The sequence below is a fragment of the Jaculus jaculus genome, chromosome 8 (genome assembly GCF_020740685.1).
Source record: "Jaculus jaculus isolate mJacJac1 chromosome 8, mJacJac1.mat.Y.cur, whole genome shotgun sequence".
NCBI classification, from domain to species: domain Eukaryota; kingdom Metazoa; phylum Chordata; class Mammalia; order Rodentia; family Dipodidae; genus Jaculus; species Jaculus jaculus.
The window spans coordinates 112,522,381-112,544,979 of NC_059109.1; the positions used below are offsets into that span (position 1 = coordinate 112,522,381).

The 22,599-nt window shown below is 55.0% G+C and overlaps 3 protein-coding genes across 6 annotated transcripts; 2 read left to right on the top strand and 1 right to left on the bottom strand.

Moving 5' to 3' along the window:
* Window positions 1–3,026: 3,026 nt before the first annotated feature.
* Necab3 (N-terminal EF-hand calcium binding protein 3) lies at window positions 3,027–22,412 on the bottom strand. 4 transcript variants are annotated; one of them, XM_004668014.2, is made up of 13 exons: window positions 22,308–22,412; window positions 20,746–20,770; window positions 18,851–18,959; window positions 18,219–18,244; window positions 17,992–18,089; window positions 7,175–7,311; window positions 6,395–6,510; window positions 6,166–6,245; window positions 6,033–6,086; window positions 5,516–5,628; window positions 5,279–5,356; window positions 4,452–4,543; window positions 3,027–4,353 (listed from the first exon to the last, which is right to left on the bottom strand). In XM_004668014.2, the coding sequence occupies exons 1-13, from the start codon at window positions 22,410–22,412 to the stop codon at window positions 4,325–4,327; spliced, it is 1,062 nt and encodes a 353-aa protein (XP_004668071.2). In that variant the 3' UTR covers window positions 3,027–4,324. The 4 variants fall into 4 exon arrangements, with proteins under 4 accessions (XP_004668071.2, XP_045012595.1, XP_045012597.1 ...); XM_045156660.1 differs by having other exon boundaries at window positions 5,925–6,086; XM_045156662.1 differs by having other exon boundaries at window positions 6,166–6,257.
* Window positions 10,990–12,091, top strand: C8H20orf144 (chromosome 8 C20orf144 homolog). Its single transcript, XM_045155713.1, has 2 exons — window positions 10,990–11,116; window positions 11,614–12,091. Exons 1-2 carry the CDS (start codon window positions 10,991–10,993, stop codon window positions 12,016–12,018), a joined length of 531 nt encoding a protein of 176 aa, XP_045011648.1. The 5' UTR covers window position 10,990; the 3' UTR covers window positions 12,019–12,091.
* Actl10 (actin like 10) lies at window positions 14,285–16,023 on the top strand. Its single transcript, XM_012951052.2, has 2 exons — window positions 14,285–14,376; window positions 14,556–16,023. The coding sequence occupies exons 1-2, from the start codon at window positions 14,285–14,287 to the stop codon at window positions 16,021–16,023; spliced, it is 1,560 nt and encodes a 519-aa protein (XP_012806506.2).
* Window positions 22,413–22,599: the final 187 nt, after the last annotated feature.

The following is a 22,599-nucleotide window of genomic DNA, read 5'->3' on the forward strand; positions in this document are numbered from 1 at the left end:
AGTGCATTATTAACTAGCAGATTAGATGAGTCTTCTGATTAGTAATGCATTACCATATGACCCTCTGTCATAAAGTGACAAAGGAAAATAGGAAAGAATTGTGTGATATTTTACCAAGGGTGGAGTTGAGCCAAATGACTTCGCTTTACTAGTAGTCAAGGAAAATGATTGGCCTCAGATATTTTAGGCTGAGCAAATGAGGCCATCTAAACTCACCCCACGCATCTGTGCTTGTTTCTGAGTGGTGGTATTTCGGGAAGGTAAATAAGGGATTAGATCTCCCTGCCAAAGGGCTGGAGTTCATCTGCAGATCAGTCCCTGCCTCGGTCAGCTTCATTGCCTGGTGTCAGGCGCCCTCTGGAGGACAGAGCTGGGCCTGCTGTGTCGACCACCTCCATCTGAGACTAGATTCCTACGCAAGGTGACTACAACTACTTTTGCCTTCCTCTGTGCTCCACCTTTTCTGGAGTTGTCTGTCTGCTTAAGAATATCCACCTATCTGGGAAATTGAACCTGGGTCCTTTGGCTTCTAGCTGCTAGAGGCCCTGGTGTGCTCATTCTCATTCCCTCTCTCTCTCTCTTTCCCCCTGCCTCTTTCAAATTAATAAATAAAAATATTTTTTTAGTATTTTTTAGCTAATAAAAATATTTTTAAAAGAAAAAAAAAAAGAATATCCACCGAAAGGGCTGGAGAGATGGCTTAGTGGTTAAGGTGCTTACCTGTGAAGCCAAAGGACCCAGGTTCAATTTCCCAGGACCCACATAAGCCAGATGCACAAAGTGGCTCATGGGTCTGGAGTTCATTTGCAGTGGCTGGAGGCCCTGGTGTGCCCTTTCTCTTTCTGCCTCTCATAAATAAATAAAATTTTAAAAAGGTGCACACCTTTAATTCCAGCACTCAGGAAGCTGAGGTAGGAGGATCGCTGTGAGCTCTGTTAGTTCAAGGCCACCCTGAGACAAGAGTGAAATCCAGGTCAGCCTGTGCTAGAGTGAGACCCTACCTTGAAAAAAAAAAAAAAATGTCCAGCTAACGTTCTCTGGTTACCTCCTAGGGAATTCCAGAAAAGATCTGTGGTCCTACCCCCTCAGAGGCTGTCAAGAAACCTGATGTGCAGGTGCCTCTCAGAGCTGCAGGCAGTGGCTGTTGTGTGGTTGGATGTGTGCAGGTGAGTGCCAGGTGCCAGAAGTCTATGGAGGTGGGGTGGCAGTTGGCCCAGGAGCACTCTAGCTTCAGGGTGCCACCTGCTCATGGCCTGGGCGCTGACATGTCGCCATCCCCAGCGCCCTGCACAAAGCATGTTCCCAGCAGCTGCAGAAGGAGCTGAAAGCTGCCGGAGGCATTGAGGGCAAAGGATGGGGACCTGCCCCAGACTCGCGCCTTTGACCCGAGGCTGAGGCCGCACTTCTGCAGTGGACAGCAGAGAGAGCGGCCAAGAAGGGGGTGACTGAAGCTGCAGCTGACCTTGCTCAGACCAAATGCAGCTTAGGGAGGAGAACTGTGCGGGTCGGGAGTGCAGAAGGCCTTGAATATCAGGACAAGAAGTCAAATGATCTTGATGCTGGAGAAAGCAAAGGGTCTTGGCTAAAGGGACATAGTCGCCATAGCAACAAACATTTCAGGGGTCCCCTTCAGCTGATGCTTTATCAGGATGTCCTGTTGTGGGACAGAGTGGAGCCCGATGAAACTGCTGTCTCCAGCATCCTGTGCTGTCTACATGAAAGGCTGGGCAACGTGGTGTGTGCTTGGAGTCTCAGCACTGGGGAGGGCAAAGGCAGGAGGACCCCCCCCCCAGAGTCCATGGAGTAGCTAGTCTAAGCTCCCAGTCAGTGAGAGACCCAGAGCCTTGCACATGCCACACACCCAGCCTACTGCAGCCCTAGGGTTTTAGTTCAGAGAGTCTTCTTGTTGCTTCTGTGGAATTGCAACGAAGAGCAGAAAGCAGGATTATTTCCCCCTGGATTGGCTCGTCTCTGAGAAAGGGACACACCCGGGACTTGGGAATTGGCTTAGCCGGTTCAATTCCCCAGGTCCCACGTAAGCCAAATGCACAAGAGGGCACATGGATCTGGAGTTCGGATGCAGTGGCTAGAGGCCCTGGCATGCCCATTCTCTCTCTCTCTCCCATAAATAAATACATTAATTAAAATAAAAAGAGAGGGACACACACAAACCAGATTATAGGGAACAGGCCCCCCCACAAGAGGCTCAAAGTTCTGGAGCTGTGAGATAGTTTGGGACAAGGTGAGGCAAGCATCCTGGAGCTGCCTAAGAAGCCACCAGGGCCCCTGCACCCAGTTGAAAGTCAGCCAGGCCAGTGCTGCCTATGGGAGTCACTGGGGAAACCTGCCTAGAGGCCCAGAGCTGCACCCCAACTTCAAGCTGGTGTCTGGTGAGTTGTCTTTCTGGCCACCCTGCTCTTCCCACCACCCAGCAAGAACCTGGCACAACTGGGTATGCAGGAACACTGGTGAAATGTCACTCAGCTGCCAGCCATTACCCTTGGCTTAAAACCTACTTTAGAGGGCAGGAGAAATGGCACAGTGATTAAAAGACATTTGTTGAAGTCTCACAAAAGTTCAGATCCTCAAACCTACGTAAAGCTAGACAGTGCAAGTACCGTGCACCTCTATAATCCCAACACCCTGCAACAATGGGAGACGAGTCAGGAGAATCCCAAAGCTCACGGGCTACCTAGCCTGGCCTTCACAGTGGCTAACAAGAAACCCTGATTCAGGTGCTTGCCTGCAAAGCCAAAAAGGACCCAGGTTCAATTCCCCAGGACCCACGTAAACCAGATGCACAAGGTGGTGCTTGTGTCTGGAGTTTGTCTGCAGTGGCTGGATGCCCTGGCATGTCCATTCTCCTCCCTCCCCTCAAATAAATAAAATTAAAAAAAAAAAAAAAAAACAGTACCAGACTTGGTGGTGCAGGCCTTTAATCACAGCACTCAGAAAGCAGAGGTAGTATAGCTGTGCATTTGAGAACAGAATGACACTGTATAGTAAATTCCAGGTCAGCCAAAAAAAAAAAAAAAAAGAAAGAAAGAAAGGAAACCCAATAATGATGGTCCTGCCATGGTGGTGTGTCCGACTTAGGAAAGACTGAGAGGTGACCAATAGTGACACTTAAAAATGGTGCTGCTTGCTTGCAGAGCCTAATGACCCAGGGTTAGATTCCCCAGTACCCATGTAAAGCCAGATGCATAAAGTGGTGCATGTATCTGAAATTCATTTGCAATGCCTAGAGGCCCTGGGGAACACATTTTCTCTTTCTGCAGGTGTGGCTGCTTCTGCTACGGATTTTTTTGTTTTGTTTCGCTTTTCAAGGTAGGGTCTCACTCTAGCCCAGGCTGACCTGGAATTCACTATGTAGTCTCAGGGTGGCCTCAAACTCTCGGTGATCCTCCAACCTCTGCCTCCCGAGTGCTGGGATTAAAGTTGTGCACCACTACGCCCGGCTCTTCTGCAACTGATTCTAAAGGCAGGCTTCCTGCCCTGAGTCTTCTGTCTGGTCAGTCTGGGCTCCACAGCCTGCCTTTGCCAAGAGAGAAAAGGCCATGCCAGAGGTGACCACCACCTTTTATTGCCTCTGTACGGGGGTCCCAGGCTAGGGTCCAGAGGTCTCTGGGGCCAGGAGGCCACTCTAAGCCCAAGTTATTGCTACTTTGCACGGTCATCTTGGGGCTTCCCACAGTGCCCTGAGAATGGTTAGGGAGATGACATGCAAGTGAAATGCAACTGACATGCAAACCAACCCAGGATCCTCCAGAGATCTCTGGTGCAGCCACCGGGAGGGAGAAATTCTAGAGCTGGCCCAGGAGGGTGATAGGGGCACCCAGGGCTTTACCCCACCCTCAGACTGATCTGAGCCCAGGCTGAGGAGACCAAGGTTCCAGGAGTTAGGGGGTGGGTTCCCTGAGCATCAGCCCTGGTTCTGCCACTGGTCAGGAAAGAGCAGAAACCTGGCCCCAAGATAACAGAATGAAAGCAGCATGCCCAGCCCCGAGGCAGCCAGAGAGGGAAGGGGCCTGCCTGGGTCCCACAGCAAGGCAGGGGAAGAAAAGACAAGAATTTGGGCTTCCTGAGCCAGGTGGAAACCCAGGTGCTTTAGCAGCTACAGATAATAAAACCCACCAGAAAATCAATACATAAATAAAAAGCAAGTGGCCCAGTCCCTGATCCCTGGACTCCATAGTCAGTCAGCCAAGCTCCTGGTCTGAGATCAGCAGGCCAGGGTCCTTCGTCTTGGTGCAGAGATGACCGGTGCAGAAGGCTCTAGAAGAATAGTCAGGGCCACAGCGTCCTTGGCTTAAGCAGACCAGGCTCAGTTATTATTCACAATCCACCAGGAAGCTGTAGGTCAGAGGTCGGAGATTAGGAGCCTTTGGGGCCCCTGCGCACTCCCAGGTTCCGGGTCTGGGGGAGGCTGGGGTGAGGGCCCTGCAGCTCACCTGGGAAGAACACAGTGGTGAGGGTGTCTGGGGCCCGCAGGTGATCGATGAGGATGCGCTGGAAGGCCTTGCTGCACGGTGACTGTTGGTGTCTGCAGGGCCAGGGAGAGGACGAGGCAGCAGTCATGTGCTCTGAGATTAGGGCCGCCTGCTCTGGGGCCACCCAAGCCCAACCCTACTGCTTGGACTCAGACACCAGGCCTTCCTGTACTGGCTCCAGCCTCAATTTTCTTTTCCCCTCAGCAAAATGAGGACAGAAGCTGGCGTGGTGGTGCACGCCTTTAATCCCAGCCCTCGGGAAGCAGAGGTAAGAGGATCGACGCAAGTTAGAGGCCACCCTGAGATACATAGTGAATTCCAGGTCAGCCTGAGCTAGAGTGAGAAAAACCAAAAAATACAACGAGTTCAATGTGAGGTTTAAATGGAGGCACATGGCACAGCACACCCTGACAACGTATGCTCACGGAGGGCCTAGTGTGCGTGTACCTGGCATTGGATTCAGTTCCTTTGGTCTTACTGTCTCGCTACATAGCACAGGCTGGCCTTGAACTTTTTGTCTTCCTGCGTCTGCTTCCCAAGTGCTGGAAGGATAGGCTTGTACCACAATTCCTGGCTTTCATTTAGTTCTTTGCTATCTCATATAATCCACACCAAGTTGGACTATTATCACCTTCATTTTGGAAAGGAGGTTACCGGGGCCCACGTGAGTTAGTTATGTGAAGCCACACGGCCAGGGAGGAGGAGAGCCGGACTTGAACCCAGCCTGACCCCCTCCCCACTCAGAAGCCACACTCAGTGTCAGCTAACTGTTGAACCACTACTTGTACCTTCTCCAGGAGGCTTCGTCCCGCCAGAATTCATACAGGGTGAAGGAACCATTGTCCAGCATCCTCTGGGCAGATACACTGTGGGGCCAAAGAGATGGCCAGGGAAGGGTTACAACCATCACTGCCCACCTGCCACAGGGTCTCATGGGATCCCCATACAGGACATCCAGCCTGGCACCCCTCCCTGCCTACACCCTCTCCACCTTGGCCATCCCCACCAGTTGGCTGGGAACTCACTGCAGACAATGGCTCTGGGCCCCTGTGAAGTCCACATAGCAGCACAGGGCACGGTGGAAGTCCTGCAGGGCATCCTCTGCCACCTGCACCTGTCTCTGAGCCACAAGGATGTGCTGGCAAGACAGGAACCAGTCATTGGGGTGGGCCAGGTTCATGGAGAGGTGGAGGGGGACTCCACCCCGCCTATCTTGGGCATATCTGCACCTCTGTGGAGGTCAGGTCCTTGCCACCAAGTCCTCCAGAGTGTCCAAATCCACCCTCCAATGTCACTGCCTTAATCCAGCATTGCCTCCCTCTACTGCATGAAGCTGCCACCTCCTACTGCCCCTCCGACCTGGCTTTCTGAAATCCAGATGAGGACAGTGACTTCTGCAGGGTCACAGAGCAAGCACCAGGACCCAGCACCTACCTGCCAGGCCTGGGGAAGAGTTGGGTAGGCAACTTGCCCCTTAAGTCCCTCACTCCAGGAGTGTCCCTCAACCCTGACACCCGGTGACCTGGCCCTCCCTGGGCTCACCGCATCGGGGCCCTTGGCAAGGTCGTCTTCACGCAGAGGTTCCAGCCGAGGGGCCTGTGAGGAAGATAGAGTGTGCAGCGTGCACAGGGGTGGGCAGGTCCTTCTCCAGGGGTACTGGCCAGCGGCCACTCACCTTGCACTCGAGCTGATCTATGAGCTCCTGAAGACGGTTGACCTGTAGCCGCCACTGCAACTCAGCTTCTGAGCTCTGCCCTGGTGAGGGGCCTGGAAGGCATCAGCCATGGGCCCCTGAGACCAGGTCTCTCAGGGAGGACTGGGCAGAGCAGTCCCTTGGAGAACAAGGGATTCCACACCTGTCCTTGGGCCCCATGCAGCCAGCCCCCACCCTATCACAGGCACACCTATGTCAGAGGATCCAGACCAGGTGGGTGACCAACTGACACTCCTCAGAGCCCTGCGTACTGCGCGCCGGCTGCCACGGGGTCTGCTCTGCACTTCCGTGTCCTCTTCATCCCACCTAGGAAGTGAACGGTCAGCCTACTGTGCCCAAGCCCACGGGGTCTTTAAGGACTGGGGCTGCAGGACAGAGACAAGACAGGCCTCCTAGAACTTTGAGGACCAACCCCAAAGACAAACCACCTCTTCGGGCTGGAAAGATGGCTTTAGCGGTTAAGCACTTGCCTGTGAAGCCTAAGGACCCCGGTTCAAGGCTCCTCAATTCCCCAGGACCCATGTTAGCCAGATGCACAAGGTGGCGCATGCATCTGGACTTTGTTCGAGTGGCCGAAGGCCCTGGTGCACCCATTCGCTACTGCCTCTTTCTCTCTCTGTATTCTCAAATAAATTAATAAAAAATAAACTTAAAAGAAACCACCTCTTTTCACCAGGTTATGCGACCCCCCTCTCTGGCCCAAGGTGTGGTCTAGGCCAAACATGGTGGCACACGCCTTTAATCCCAGCACTCGGGAGGCAGAGGTAGGAGGATCACTGTGAGTTCTAGGCCAGCTTGGGACTACATAGTGAATGCCAGGTCAGCCTGGGCTAGAGCAAGACCCTACTTTGAAAACAAAAAATGAAAGGTCCCCAAGATAAGTGCCTCCAGAATGCGCTGTGGTGACACTGAGGGGGTTTGAGATGTACAGACAATAGGAACTCACACACTGGATTGCACCCTCACGTACCGCAAGCCACGGGCCTGGGTCTCCAGAGTATCTGATGCTCCCTCCAAGGAGCTCTGCAGGGCTTGTAACTGGTTCACTGTCTCCCGCAGCAGGAAGCGTGTGACAAACTGGTCCACCTTGGAGGCCTGCTCATACTCCTGTAGGCAGAGGGGGTACGGTGGGCATCTCCCAGCTTCGAGCATGCATTTCTGAGTGGGGAGCTGCCCGCCTCATGGACTACCTCTTCTTGCCTATCAGAGCAACAGTGGATGTGAAAAGAGCAGGGCTCAGCGGTTAAAGCACATGCCTACAAAGCCAAAGGACCTCAGTTCAATTCCCCAGGACCTGTGTAAGTGAGATGCACAAGGTGGCACATGTGTCTGGAGTTCATTTGCAGTGTCCAGAGGCCCTGATGTGCCCATTCTCTATCTGCCCCCCCCCATACTTAAGTAAATGAAATAAGAGCAGGGCATACAGGAGGGCACTGAGTTTCAGTGGGCATCAAGGGCCTGACTTCCTTCCCTCACCTTTTTTTATTTATTTGATACAGAAAGGGGGCGGGGAGAGAGAGAATGGGCGCACCAGGGCCTCCAGCCACTGCAAAGGAACTCCAGATGAGTCTGCCATCTTGTGCATCTGGCTTACGTAGGTCCTGGGGAATCAAGCCTGGGTCCTTTGGCTTTGTAGGCAAGTATCTTAACCCCTAAGCCATCTCTCCAGCCCCTTTTGTGTGCTTTTTGTTTTTCCTTTGTGTTTTGAGATAGGATCTCACTGGGTAGCTCAGGCTAACTCCCACCAATGAGTCTCCTTCCTGAGCCTCCCAGCGCTGGGATTACAGGGGAGTATCCCCATACCCGGCTTCTAGGTGCCCTTGGGTCTGAGAGAGGCCATTCTTCCTAGGGAATGTGGGGAGCACTCAGGGGGGCACCTGCCTGCTGACATGCTGACATTTCTGGACCTTGTTCCTGCTGTCTGTTGGTGCTTCCATTTTCAACTTTGCCATGGTCAGAGGGGCCCCAGACTCAGCCAGGCAGGGGTAGGGTGGAGGGAAAGTGGTCACAGGGCCATATTTGACACATGATACAAAGCGATGTGGGATGTGGCCCATACCAACCAGCTGGCCCCAAACTCACAAGTTACATGTTCATTTGTGCGGTCATTGCTTCATATATCCATACAGAAAACATTACTGTGTGCTTTTTCCTAGGAGCTAGGTACAAAACAACGTGCGTACACATGCAAACACACATGACCCTGTCAGCAGTGATCCCAGGCTCCTCCCAAAATGGACAGAGGGGCAGGGAAGCTGATCATGCGTCAGGCCCTGTACAGACCACCTTGGGATACCCAGACTCCTCAACTGTGTTCACCTCAAGCCTCAGTTTTCTCAATGACAGGCTGAGCGTGGTGGCACACGCCTTTAATCCCAGCACTCGGGAGGTACAGGTAGGAGGATCTCTGTGAGTTCAAGGCCACCCTGGGACTACATAGTGAATTCCAGGTCAGCCTGGGCTACAGTGAGACCCTACCTCAAAAAAAAAAAAGAAAAAAAAAAGAGGAATGATAATATCCATCACATTATCACATTGAGCCATTCAGAGTTTGCCCTCATTTAACTTAATGCCTACATATGACTTAGTCCAGTGCCTGCAACACAAGTTTTTTGTTGTTGTTGTTTTTCGAGGTAGGGTCTCACTCTAGGCCAGGCTGACCTGGAATTCATGATGGAGTCTCAGGGTAGCCTCGAACTCACAGAGATCCCCCTACCTCTGCCTCCCGAGTGTTGGGATTAAAGGCGTGCGCCACCACGCCCGGTTTAGTATGTTTGACACTTGTGATGTCAATTCTGGATTAAGAACTTGTGTTGCACAGATCGTCGTGGGGCACGCCTTTAATCCCAGCACTCGGGAGGATCTCTGTGAGTTCGAGGCCACCCTGAGACTCCATCATGAATTCCAGGTCAGCCTGGCCTAGAGTGAGACCCTACCTCGAAAAACAACAACAACAAAAAACATACTAATTAGGAATCTGCGCAGTTAACACACCAAAGTCACAGATGTCCTGAGAGCTCCTTACCCCCACCCCTCACCATAACCCAAGAGTCTTCAGAAAGCCACAGTCCAGGTGCTGGCCCTGCTCCCCCGGGGCTCCGAAGCCCCATCCTTCAAGGGCCTCATCTCTTGCCATAACCTGCCTCAGCTGAGCCACACAGTGAGCGCTCCTGGGCTAAGCTTTGAGATAACAAGGGCCAGAGCAGAGGCTGGGTCCTGCCATTCTCAAACAAGTTAGCAGTTTATTTTCCTTTCCTCCTCCCCCTCTTTCTTCTCTGAGGCAAGCCCCACAGACTAGCCTGTTTTTCTTTTATGCAAAGACAGCAAGAGAGACGAATTGAACTCCATACGCATGCGCCCCCTTGTGTGCATGTGTGACCTTACACATGTCTTTGTTTGTGCCTCTGGGTTACATGGGACTTGAGAGAGTTGAATATGGGTCCTTTGGCTTTGCAGGCAAGCGTCTTAACTGCTAAGCTATCCTTCCTGCCTTTACCATCAATTTTTATTTTTTTTTCCGAGGTAGGGTCTCTCTCTCTGGTTCAGGCTGACCTGCAATTTACTAAGTACATGGCGATCCTCCTACCTCTGCCTCCCCAGTGCTGGGATTAAAGGCATGCACCACCACGGCCGGCCTTGTCATCTTTATAATAAACTTCCCTTGGGGAGTATAAAATAATTGATCATGGGCTAGAGAGATGGCTTAGCAGTTAAGGTGCCTGTTTGCCTGCAAAGCCAAAGGACCCAGGTTCAATTTCCCAGGACTCACAGAAGCCAAGCGGCACGTGTGTGGAGTTCTTTGGCAGGGGGTGGAGGCCCTGGTGCGCCCATTCTCTCTCTCTCCAATAAAAAATAAAATTTTAGGGCTGGAGAGATGGCTTAGCGGTTAAGCGCTTGCCTGTGAAGCCTAAGGACCCCGGTTTGAGGCTCGGTTCCCCAGGTCCCACGTTAGCCAGATGCACAAGGGGGCGCACGCGTCTGGAGTTCGTTTGCAGAGGCTGGAAGCCCTGGCGCGCCCATTCTCTCTCTCCCTCTATCTGTCTTTCTCTCTGTGTCTGTCACTCTCAAATAAATAAATTAATTAATTAATTAAAAAAAATTAAAAAAAAATAAATAAAATTTTAACTGATTGATCAATATTGTCTGCAACCAAAGAACCTAGTTGGCAAAAGCACCTATCCTGCCAGGTGTGGTGGTACACACCTTTAATTCCAGCACTCAGGAAGCTGAGGTACGATCACTGTGAGTTCAAGGCCAGCCTGAGATTACACAGTGATTTCCAGGTCAGTTTGGGCTAGAGTGAGACCCTACCTCTGGAGGGGCAGAGGAGGGGGAAAGCACCTATTTTATTCTAGGTTTGTTCAAAAACTCCATTTAATGCCCATGACAATGTGTAGGAACCCGTAGCTGACCCCATTTTGCAATCAAGAAGACTAAGGCCTAGAAAAGTTGAAGTTACACAGTGAGTTTGGGGGGGGGTGCACAACTCAAACCCAAGCCACAGAAGTCGCTCTGAACTCATCACTAAGCTCCTCACAAACATTGCCTCATTGTGGTCATTAGCCAAGTTTCACAGCTGGGAAACAGGCCAGGGAGGCCAGACAGTGAACAGAGCCCAGATTTCCATGGGGCTTCTTGGGGAAGAACACGGAGCCTGGACTGGTGAGGTCACTCATGAGCTCACAATGCTCCTTCTGGTTAAGGGCGGGGCTGAGCCAGGGCCCCTGGCTAGAGGGCAGTGTGGCAGCAGCATGGGCAGTGGCCTCCAGTGGTCATAAGCTTGACCATGGGAAACTGCAGTTCCCACAACAGGACCAAAGCGCCCAGTCAGGAACGCAAGGACAGGCCACCTGATATGGATAAGACCTGTCACAAGCAATTTTTCAGCCACCTTAAGAGGAAGAAGCCAAGTGTGAGTGGGGGCAGGTGGGGGGGACAGGCTGGGGCCGGGGCACCCCGGCCAGGAAAGGAAGTTTAGGCCTGTTGTGGCAGGAGAGGGGTTAGCTGATCCTTCCAAGGAAGGTGAGACTCCCTGAGCCCAGAGGGGTGCGGGTCCTAGAGGACCCAGAAGCCAGTGCAGGAGAGGGGTTCTCCCAACCTCAGATAAATGGGGGTCAGGAATAGAGAAGGAAGCCACTGGCGCTATGGACACACAGGATACCCCTTTCTCTTGCGCACACCCTCACAAGAGGCCACGCCCCCCTCTTCCAGTGCACGCCGGCCCCTGACCTGGCTCGGGTGGGTGTGAACCCAGTGCAGCAAGGCTGGGAGTGTAGACAGGCGTTCCCATCGCAGGGACTGTGCTTTCCTACGGGAGCATCGGGGCTCCGGCACCCGCGTGCGCGTCCTCGGGAGCATGGTGAAGGGTCCTCGGGACGAGAGTCGCCTCACGATCCTCCCCACCCCCAGACCAAGATCGTGCTGGTTTTTTCTCTGGACAAGCGGCAGCAGCTGGCCGAGGCGGCGGCGGCGGCGGGCCCCTGCGCGCGGCCCGGCTGGCCAGATGAGGACGCGCCCGGCGCTCTGGCAGGCTCCCCGGTGGCGGCGCCCATGCTACGAGGGGCGGGAGACGGTGTGGACCGGCGCGAGGGCGCACGGGCCCGGGAGATGAAGCGGATCCTGGTGCTGCTGCTGCAGCTGGACGCCCGGCTGCAAGAGGAAGGGCGCCGCGCGGCCTGCGCGCTCCCGGGAGGAGCCGGGGCCAAGGCCGGGCACAACTGGCACTTGCTGACCCAGGGCCAGGCTGGCCGCGAGGGCAACCCCCGCGAAGGGCAATTCCGCAAACGGCACTGCAGCCCTCGCCCGGGGCCCTGAGTACCCGGCATTGGAGGGGGGGTGAGGGGGATCTCAGCCCCCAGGACTTGGCTCAATAAAGAGCTCATAGCAACCCTGGTGTCTGCTAGCTCTGTCCCCAAATGTTGGGGCTGTGGACCAGGTTGGGAGCCACCAACGTGGTCTGCAGCCTGGGCAGTCTGCCTTCTTTTTGTGGCACAGAAGTCAGAGCATGCCAGATCTGTAAGCTGAAGGGAATAGGCTGGAGCCAGCCCCACCATGGTCAGCTGTGGTGTGCCTAAGCCTCATTGGTAGCATTCATGAGGAACAGCTGGGGATCTCGGGCCCCTCCTCCTAACCGACTGTGCTCGGTAATTCCCAAGCAATCAGCAGCCCTTGATTTCAGGACCGCAACATCAAAGCATTTTTAACTACTTAGTCCCATCTATTTTCCCGCACTTAGCCAAATCATCTACCCGTGGACAGTTCACACTCCAGTTCATAGTTCTCAATGGTTCTCCACTATCCCCTCCCTAAACCCAAGCCTGTAATTGGAATGTACAGGTCCTGCAAATCCCTTTGCCCCTGCTCTGGTCAAATCGGCATTTGTGATTTCCAATGCGAAGCTCACTCCCTCCCTACATCACTCCCAAGGCAATCGGTGCTCTCTGGGCTGAATCTGTTTCTGCTCCTGGGATCCCACATACATTTCCAGACCCTAAAGCCTACCCGTTTCAGTCCTGCTAAAGTACAGCCTTAGCCAGCTATGGCGGCTCAGGAGGCAGAAGTAGGAGGATCACCATGAGTTTGAGGCCACCCTGACACTACACAGTCGCCTAAAGACCTAGGCTCAAAGCCCCAGAATCCACATAAGCCAGCCACACAAGGAGACGCATGTGCACAAGGTGGCACACGCATCTGGAGTTTGATTTCAGTGGCTAGAGGCCCAGGCTGGCCAATTCTTTTTCATAAAAAAATAAATTTTGGGCTGGAGAGATGACTTAGTGGTTAAGGCACATGCCTGTGAAGCCTAAAGACTCAGGTTTGATTCTCCAGGTCCCACGTAAGCCAGATGCACATGGTGGCACATGCATCTGGAGTTTGATTGCAGTGGCTAGAGCCCTGGCATGCCCATTTTTTCTCTCTCTCTTTTTCTCTCCCTCTCTAATAAGTAAATAAAAGTGAAAATAAAATCTTTAAATAAATAGTTTTTAAAAGCCGAATGTTTTGGTACACACCTTTGATCTCAGCACTTGGGAGGCAGAGGTAGGAGGATCACTGTGAGTTTGAAGCCAGCCTGAGACTACAGAGTTAGTTCCAGGTCAGCCTAAGCTAGAGGGAGACCCCACCTTGAAAAAAAACAAACAGCCAACAACAACAAAATAGATAAATAAAACAAAACCATGCATCCTTCTTGCCACAGAGGTGAGTCAGAATGCCTCCCTTGGGGGCAGACATAGCAAGATAAAGAGCTCTGCTCACTACAACCACAAGCCCAGTGACAATGCTTTTGTCACTGTGGACACAGTAGGCATGCCCTCCACAAAGCCTGCATCACTCTGGAAAACACATGACCCATACAGAGCACAGCCCCTGCTTACTGTGAAAGCTGACTCTCCCCCACACTCATGGTTACAATAATCTCAAGCCATCTGTAAACTCCACTCCAGGACTCATTCAAGTCTTGGCAGAAACCATGCCCATCCAGGTCCCCACAACCCTGCAGTCCAGACCATGTTCCCGAAACCAGATTTCACCCTTGTCCTTGGGGTCTGTAAGGCATGCAAGACCCTTGAAACAAAAATCCTTATTTCAGCCAGGTGTGGTGGCTGCCGCACACCTTCACTCCCAGCACTTGGAAGGCAGAGGTGGGAGGATCACTGTGAGTTCAAGGCCAGCCTGGGACTACAGAGTAAATTCCAGGTCAGCCTGGGCTACAGTGTGACCCTATCTCGAAAAACAAAACAAAACAAAAGTTCTCTTTATTATTGTTGTCAAGGCAGGATCTCATTCTAGCTCAGGCTGACCTGGAACTCACAGCAATACTCCTACCTCAGCCTCTGGAGTACTGGGATTGAAGGTGCGCATCGCCACTTCCAGCGGTTTTCTCTAAGAACCGAAGTGTGGAGGGCTGCACATGGGGTCGGAGTACATCAGATAATCCAAAGTGTTGGGGGGAAGAACCGGCTCTCTCTGCTAGGTAGAGAGGCCTGAGGGCCGATTCCCAAATCGCTACCTTCAGCCCTATGTAGAAAAGAACAGGGAGATCAGATCGTGTGGGGGAGGGGGCCGCGGGTCTGAGGTCACAATGAGCGTCCAATCCAAGTTCTTTGCTTCCTTCCCTGACCATCCTCTTCCCCCCACCTCCGCAACCAGGAACTTCTCCAGCCACAAACCCAGGTGAGGTGACCGTGCTTAGAAGGCCAGACTCCTGGGTCCCCAAGGAGAGAAATATGAAGGATAGAAGTCCAGATGACCTTGCCTCAAGACCCTTTCAGTGCCAACACCTCTTGCTCCTCCCGGCAGTTTCTCGGTATCTAAAAGCTTTTAGTCTAACCCTGATCGTCCAACTCCGAAAGCGCTAAGAGGACAGAGACGGTCAAGCGCAGACCAGAGACCCCTGGGAGAACGGCGGGGCCGGGGCTAAGGTGGAGCCTGGAGCGGAAGGGAGAAGAGAAGAAAATCGGCCCCCAGCGAAAGCAAAGCTGGACCGCGGGCCAGGAGTGGGTCCTCGGGGCACAGCCAGGAGCAGAAAAGAAGCCCTCCGCCCTTGCTCCAAGCGGCGGGGCTCCCCGGGCCGAGGCGAATCTTAATAAACCCGGGAGGCCCACGGGGCTTGGGGTTCAGAACCCTCGGCCTAAGGGCCGGGCCGAGCCCCGGAAGGTGGCGTCGTCATCCAGATGGAAGAGCCGCCACCACCGGGCCCGTTGGCCATCCTCGGTGGCCCACATCGCGGTGGTGGTGGACCAGGGCTCGGGCTTCACCAAGGCGGGCTTCGCGGGCGAGACGGAGCCGCGGATCGTGCTCAAGAGCTCGAGCCTGCTGCCCAGCTGGGAGGGGCCGGCGTTGCCCGGCATGGTGGACTGCGGACTGGCGGGCGGCTTGGCACGGGCGCATCCCATCAAGCACGGCGTGGTGGTGGACTGGGAGGCGTTGGAGGGGCTGTGGGAACGCCTGCTGGTCGGTGGCCTGAAGGTGCGCCCGGAAGAGTGGCCGGTGCTGGTGAGCGACTCGCCCTTGGCGCCGCCCTCGGGCCGAGAGAAGGTAGCCGAGCTGCTGTTCGAGGCGCTGCAGGTGCCCGCGTGCCACATGGCCAGCAGCGCGCAGCTGGCGCTCAGCTCCACGGGCGCGCTCAGCGGGCTGGTGGTGGAGGCGGGCGCGGGCGTGTGCCACGCCACGCCCATCTACGCGGGGCACTCGTGGCGCCAGGCCACCTTCCGGCTGAACGTGGCGGGCAGCACCCTGTCACGCTACCTGCGAGACCTGCTGGTGGCAGCGTGCCCTGACCTCCAGGCGCAGAACCTGTCGCGCAAGACCGTCACGCAGCTCAAGAAGCGCTACTGCTACGTGTCGCAGGACTTCGAGGGCGACCTGCGCGACCCGGCCCGCCACCAGCCGGCTTGTTTCTGCGTGGGCACAGGCTGCTGGGTGCATCTCGGCTGCGAGCGCTTCCGGTGCCCGGAACCCATCTTCCAGCCAGGTTTGCTAGGTCACGCCGAGCCGGGACTGCCCACGTTAGCCTTCCAGGCCCTGCAGAAGATGCCCGCGACCCTGCGCACGCGGCTGGCAGACACGGTGGTGCTGGCCGGGGGCTCCACGCTGTTCCCCGGCTTTGCGGAGCGCATGCATGCCGAGCTGGAGGCGCAGTGCCGGCGACAGGGTTCCTCGGCCCTGCAGCCCCGCGTGGTGGCCCAGCCAGGCCGGGGCACGGCTGTGTGGACTGGAGGCTCCATGGTGGCCTCCTTGCAACCCTACCAATGCTGCTGGATGACCCAAGCCATGTACCGCGAGTATGGCCCCAGTTTGGTACGGGAAGTGTTCAACTGAGACGGACTGGACTAGAGTGGACCACCGTGCCACCGGGGGAGCAGGGACAGAGGCTGCGACTCTGTCAGAGCATGGAGAGCCAGATAAAGAGATTCTCGAGCGTTTGCAGCTGGCGGAGTCATCATGTGGGGATGGGCCTACCCCAGCCCCTTTCTGGGCCAGGAGGGGGCTGGGACCACTGGACCGTTATGATCATTCAGTTTGATTCCCCCAGTCCACTGTCAATTCAGAGAATATCAGTTCAAACTACTAAATCTCTTGTGAAAGCAACCAGGAGACGCCCTCTCCCTAGCTGTGTGCGCAAGGGATCAGTGACTCTGAGAGTCAGTCACAAGTTTCCTTTTCTAGAAAATGTGGGGTTCAGAGGTCGGGGTGTGACTCAGTGGTAGAGCACATACCTTACAGGTGTAAGGCCTTGGGTTCCATTCCCAGAGCCACAAGAACCAAGTGGGGTCAGGTCCAACCCCAGGCTTGCTCAGCACTCCCTCCACCCCATAAGGACACCATTTTTCTTCTCATCTCTGACAGGGTCTCCTCAGCATGTGGCCCAGGTTGGGTTTAATATGGAGGCTATGGAAGTTCCCCCTGCTTCTACCTCCCTGAGGGCTAGAAATACCTCTGTTGGCCATCATGCCGAGCAGACATTTCTCTTTTTCTTTTGTTTTTTCTTTTTTGTTTTGTAAGGTAGAGTCTCACTCTAGCTCAGGCTGACCTGGAATTCACCATGTAGTCTCTCAGGGTGGCCTTGATGGCAATCCTCCAACCTCTGCCTCCTGAGTGCTAAGATTAAAGGTGTGCACCATCACACCTGGCTGTGGTAGACTTTTTTTGTTATTTTTGGTTTTTTGAGGTAGGGTCTCACTCCAGCCCAGGCTGGCCCAGAATTCACTCTGTATTCTCAGGGTGGCCTTGAACTCACAGCGATCCTCCTACCTCTGCCTCCTGAGTGCTGGGATTAAAGGCGTGAGCCACCACGCCCAGCTCTGGTAGACATTTCTTAAAAGGGCAGGGATGTAGCTCAGGACTAGAGTGTTTGCCTCGAAACTCTCTGCTTTCACCCCAGGACTATGCCAGAAAAGGAGGTGTGGCTTCTTTGTTCTGAAGTCACATAAGGTTCTGAAGCCCTGGGTATCAATACTATCTACACAAGTGTTCACACGCACACATACCTGCCTTCTCACCCATGCTGGAACCAAGTCCATGTCTATCCCATGACCCAGCCCATGTCTGCTTAGTCCTAGCTTAATAGCCTCCAGCAATTACATCTGGCCAACAACAAAACCCACTTCATGCCAGCATTGCTCCAGGTGCTGGGAGTCAACCAAAAAGACAGGGGTCCCTGATTGTACTCTCCTTTAACTGTTCCCCTCCCTGCTTCCTTCTGTTTCTTTTTCTTTTTAAATATTTATTATTTGAGAGAAAGAGGCACACAGAGAATGGGTGCTCCAGGGCCTTCAGCTATTGCAAGTGAACTCCAGATACATGTGCCCTTGTGCATCTGGCTTATGTGGGTCCTGGGGAATCGAACCTGGGTCCTTAGGCCTTGCAGGCAAGTGCCTTAACCACTGAGCCGTCTCTCCAAACCTCTTACTCCCAAGTGCTGGGATTAAAGGTGTGTGCCACCATGACCAGCTGAGATTTTTTTTTTTTTTGAGACAAGGTCTCCTTATGTATGTAGTCCAAGTAACCTTAAACTTGTGGCAACTGCTCATGCCTCAGCCTCCCAAGTGCTGGGACTACAATTGTGACCCACCATGCCAGGCTTAATTGTCTATTGTCATCTGTGACTTACAGATAAGAAAACTGAGGCCAGGGGGATGGGGAAGGTAAAGAGTGCAGGCACTAAGCAGGAGTGTCAGAACTTGAATCCAGGCCTCACAGCCTGAGCCCACACCACAGCAAGAGAGAGTCCCATCCCGCCAGACTGGGTCCTTCCCCCCACACCAGAGGCCCCCACCCTGCGCTCACCGACTTCGTGGCGTCCATGGCCGTGAGCACCGCGCGGTTCAGTGTCTCCAGAGCAGCCAGCACAGGCCGATAGATACCCAGGTGTCTGGAGAAGTACTCTGCAGGGAGAGGAGGTACTCAAGGCTTCCCGCCCCGCCATCTCCCCGACCTGCAATTCCTCAGATGGCCCTCACCACCCCCACCTGCCCCGGGGGCCGGGACACGAGGGCCACTGGAAGCCTACTCACCACACAGTTTCTCCGTTTCTAAATTGCTGTGGGGAAAAGAAGACACCCTTCAGATCCTTAGACCTGGGCCTGGTGACTGGACATGGAGGCCAATGTCTCCACCCTCCCCAGCACCCAGTGCAGACTAGGGAAAGGGAAAGGGGGGGAATACAAGCACTGCGCAGACAAAGGGTCAGTCCAAGTGTTGGGGACCTTGGATGCTGACGTGAATCGTGTGGGATTTATTCTAAGGCAATGGGAAGGGAGAGAGCCGCTGTGTATGCACGTGATGAGTGTGTGTACCCAAGGCAGGAAGGAGTGTGCACACACGTGTGCAGGAAGGTGTGCGCTCCTGCACCAGCAGGCACAAGCAGACACAGGCTGGGCCCAGCTGTCCCCAGACACCCTGTGCTCGGCTCCTGAAGGAAGCAGGAATGGAAAGAATGAGCATGGGTGGTGACTCAGGCCTCGCTATTTTGGGGTCCCAGCTGGAAGCAATGCAGCAACAAGGCTGGGGTTGGGGTGGACGGGTGGGTGGAAAAAGCTGGCACTTTTCCCTACCCCTTGTCCTCTAGAAAGAACCGTGACACACTGGGGCTGGAACAACCTGGCCTGGCACCACGCACAGCCCTGCCCTCCTTTCTTATACTCACTCGGTGGGATGCCCGTCAATGCCATTGAACAGCTCCTGCAGCTCTCCTGGGCTGAGAACTTCGTCAGCAAAGTAATTTTGGAATTCTTCAAATGAGAGCTTTCCATCATCTGGAGGGGCAGGGTGCACAGTGGGTCCCCTCAAGAGTCCTACTATTCCCCACCCCACGTCTAAGCTGGCGCCAAAAGGACTGGAGTCAGCTGTGCCTGGTGGCGCACTTGGGAGGCAGAGGTAGGGGGATCACCCTGAATTTGACGGCACCCTGAGACTACATAGTGAATTCCGGGTCAGCCTGGGCTAGAGTGAGAACCTACATCAGAAAAACCAAAAGAATAAAAATGACTGGAATCCTCAAAGATATTACCCACCACAGGGTATAGAGCTTTCTATGCACACTGCACTGGGTAGGGGCACAGAGCTTGCCCATTGAAGAAAGAGCAACGTAGGTTAGGAGGCCTGGTGGGCCCAGTCTCTGCCCCAGGTGCTGGCTAGCCTTGCCCCAGGATGGAGAAGGCTTCCGTGAGTTTTTTGTTGTTGTTGTTGTTTGTTTTCTTCCTAGAGAAGCCACAGGGAGGCAGATGAAGTCTTCGTAACAGCTGTACAAAGCAGCAGACTGGTTGGGGAGGGCATGAGCTCCCCATCACAGGAGCATGTAAACAGGCAGAGAGCAGAGAAACAAGATGGTCAAAGGCAGGGGGGATTCAGGCTGAAGTGCTGTGCAAGTCTCTAAGCCAGCGGGGTAGGGCCTGGACACCCTGATATGAGTGAGAGCATGGAGGAGTCGCCAGAACCAGTTTAAAGGGACCTGAGGAGAAGGGGCAAGGACTGGGGACCCCTGCCCATGTCAAGGAGGCCGGAGCACAAGTGGACCTGCGGGCCCAGGGAGAGGACAGGCCCCGGCTGACTAGCTGCCTCAGCGCAGACCTTGCACTGGGAATTCCTACAATGGGCTGCTTGGAAGCTTCCAAGGTCAGCAAACCTGCTGGGGTGCTGGGTCCCCTAAGGGCTCATCCCCAGCTGGGACCTGAGACTGCCCAGAGCAGAAGCTGACTCCCAGACACTGGGTTTAATTGTGCCCTTTCAAGTCCTCCCTGGGTCCAGATGATGAGTCCTATAGAAGGTCAAGTCCTCCAGCACTGTGTGCGCGTTGGTTGGTTTTTTGAGGTAGGGTCTCACTCTAGTCCAGGCTGACTTGGAATTCACTCTGTATTTTCAGGATGGCCTCGAACTCACTGTGATCCCCCTACCTCTGCCTCCCAAGTGCTGGGATTAAAGGCGTGTGCCACCATATCTGGCTGTGTGTGTGGCTTTTTGAGGTAAGGTCTCACTCTATCCCAGGCTGACCTGGAATTCACTATGTCATCTCAGGGTGGCCTTGAACTCATGGTGATCCTCCTACCTCTGCCTCTCAATTAAAATCATGCACCACCATGGCCAGCTCAAGTCCTCCAAAACTCTGAGTGAACTCCTCCACAGGCCCTCCATTATCCTGCCCTTCCAAGTGCTTCATCCCAGAAACCTAGGACCACATGGCGCACAGACCTGGGTTCAAGGTCCACCAATTCAAGGTTATGTGATTTCAGGCAATTTGATTCCCCTCTCTTTGTCTACTGTGAAGTGGGGTAAGTATTCCCACCTAGCTAGTTGTTGTGAAAACACAAGGTCTTGTACAAGGAACGCCCATCACTGTCCAGGGTAAGTCACCATGTCCAGCCTCTACTTTCCTCACTAGGTCTTGCCAAACGGTTCACATCAGAACAGTGAACGCTCTGTTCTCTGGGAAGGGTCTTGTTTGATTTTCCCATCTGGGGCACCCCAAGACTTGTTTCCACGCCCAAGCTCTCAGCTCACCCCACCCTATCCCCTACTGTGGGATCTAAGGGAGGTCACACTCACCATTCTTGTCCGCTCTGCGGAAAACCTAGGGAACGAAAGGTCATGAGATGGGGAGCTATGAGTGGGGCCTAGGAGGCAGGAGGCCCCTCAAGCCAAAGGCTCCCTAGCTGGCTGGCCGGCCCCCTGCCTTGCTGCACAAACACCCGGCTCTGCCCTGCAGGCGCTTCTCCAGCGAGGGGGCACAGGAAGAGCGCGCAGCAGGTCCCAGCGCTTGCTTCCTCCTACCGCAGAGCCAGCCTGGCGGGGTGCTCCGGCCAGCTCTCTGCACCTCCCGCAGCTGGAGGTCAGCTTGTTCTGTATGATGCAGCAACCCTTGGCATAGGCCCAGCCTGAGGCAGCCTGGGGAGATGGGCAGCCTGGGCAGCCATCACAGACCAGCACCCCCAACTCTGCTGAGTGGCTGTCCACAGCCTGGGCCAGTCCCCCACCATCTCTGAGCTCTTCCCCCTTTGCCTGTTGAAGGTGCCCAGTAGCAGGCAGTAGCCAGCCCTTCCTTTGCAGGTGTCTGAGCTTTTCCCCACGAGTGTATGTGGGAGCAGAGTGGGGTTTAACCCTCTCAGGGCTGGGGCTTCTTAGGAGCCAACTCAGTGTGGGGACTGTGGGCAAGCGTGTATACACGCGAGTGCATGTATGTGTAAAGGGGCAGGAGGGTGTCAACCACCAACAGACTCTATTTCCAGACATAGTAATGAAACAGAGGAACACAGTCAAGGCAGGTAGGTTCCCGAGGCCCCTAAATCTTCCCAGGAAAGAGCACAAAGTCCAGGGCCAGAATCATCCCCCCATAGCTCCAAGTCCTGCATGCTGACCCCCTCCAGTCAACATGGTTGGGATGGGACTAAACAAGAGACGTGAGGCTGGGGTAAATGGAGACACTGGGTGAGGAGAGCAGGGATGCTAAGTTGGGAAGGAGGGTACCTGGGGCTGCACCCCATGTGCCCTGGGACCGGGACATGACCCCTCGGGGCCTGGGAAAGCGGTCAAGGTGCTGAGTCACTGGGCAGGGGTCACAACCTCTTAACCCATCGGACCTCTGGGGCCAAACCCGAGGGTGATGAGCAAGGCAGGCCAGGCTGCGCAGTCACCCCAGGGGGCTACACACCACCTGCTGCCCAAGGGAGGAGTCCCTTATCAACTATAGTACTCTGCCAACCTTCCGGGTTCAGGCTACCCCACCGCTTCAGCCCGGTGAGGGCTGTCACGGGCAGGACCACTGCAGTGGTGAAGGCTGGTGGCGTCCTCACGGCCACCGGACAGAGATGGGCTGGGTTTGGGGTGATGGGCAGCACAGGGGCAGTTGAGACAAGGAGACACACAGAAAGGGCAGTGGACACAAAGGTGGCTGGGATCAAGCTAAAGGGATGGAGGCAGCAGTGTCAGACAGACAGACACAGTGGGAGGACAGAGCCCCAGGAGACCCACGCAGGGCCAACAGACGTGGAGGAAGACACAGGACCGACTGGGTGAAATCGAGACGCAGCAGGGACCAGACAAGGAGACGCAGGGAGACAGGACCCAGCCCCGGGGGAGTGCCCGTGCCCGCCCACCCGGGCCCCACTCACGTCCTGGAAGAGCGCGTGGCCGGCGGCTGGCGCGGGGGTCCGCGGGGGCTCCGGGGCCGCGGGCGGCCCGAGCAGACACACGGCGAGCATCCCCGCGCACGCCATGGCTCCGCCGCCCGCCCCGAGCGCCCCGGAGGAGGCTGGCTCGCTGCGGCTCGGCTCGGCTCGGCTCCGCGCCCGCCCGCTCCGGGCCCCGGCTCGCCTGGGGGTGGGGCGAGCGCCCATTGGTGCCCAGCAAGGCCTCGCCCCCTCCCGCCCCCGGCTGTCCGCCCCGGTCCTGACAGCTACAAGA

Bases quoted from the DNA above. Each gene is read 5' to 3' on its own strand.
- Actl10 (XM_012951052.2), top strand. From the start codon at position 14,285: ATGAGCGTCCAATCCAAGTTCTTTGCTTCCTTCCCTGACCATCCTCTT. The intron at 14,377-14,555 runs GTGAGGTGACCG...CAACTCCGAAAG, and splicing joins TTCTCCAGCCACAAACCCAG to CGCTAAGAGGACAGAGACGG.
- Necab3 (XM_045156659.1), bottom strand. From the start codon at position 22,412: ATGGCGTGCGCGGGGATGCTCGCCGTGTGTCTGCTCGGGCCGCCCGCG. The intron at 6,511-7,174 runs GTACGTGAGGGT...TTCACTTCCTAG, and splicing joins ACCCAGGCCCGTGGCTTGCG to GTGGGATGAAGAGGACACGG. The intron at 4,544-5,278 runs GTACAAGTAGTG...CTGGCCCTGCAG, and splicing joins GACGAAGCCTCCTGGAGAAG to ACACCAACAGTCACCGTGCA.
- C8H20orf144 (XM_045155713.1), top strand. From the start codon at position 10,991: ATGGGAAACTGCAGTTCCCACAACAGGACCAAAGCGCCCAGTCAGGAA. The intron at 11,117-11,613 runs GTGAGTGGGGGC...CCCCACCCCCAG, and splicing joins TTAAGAGGAAGAAGCCAAGT to ACCAAGATCGTGCTGGTTTT.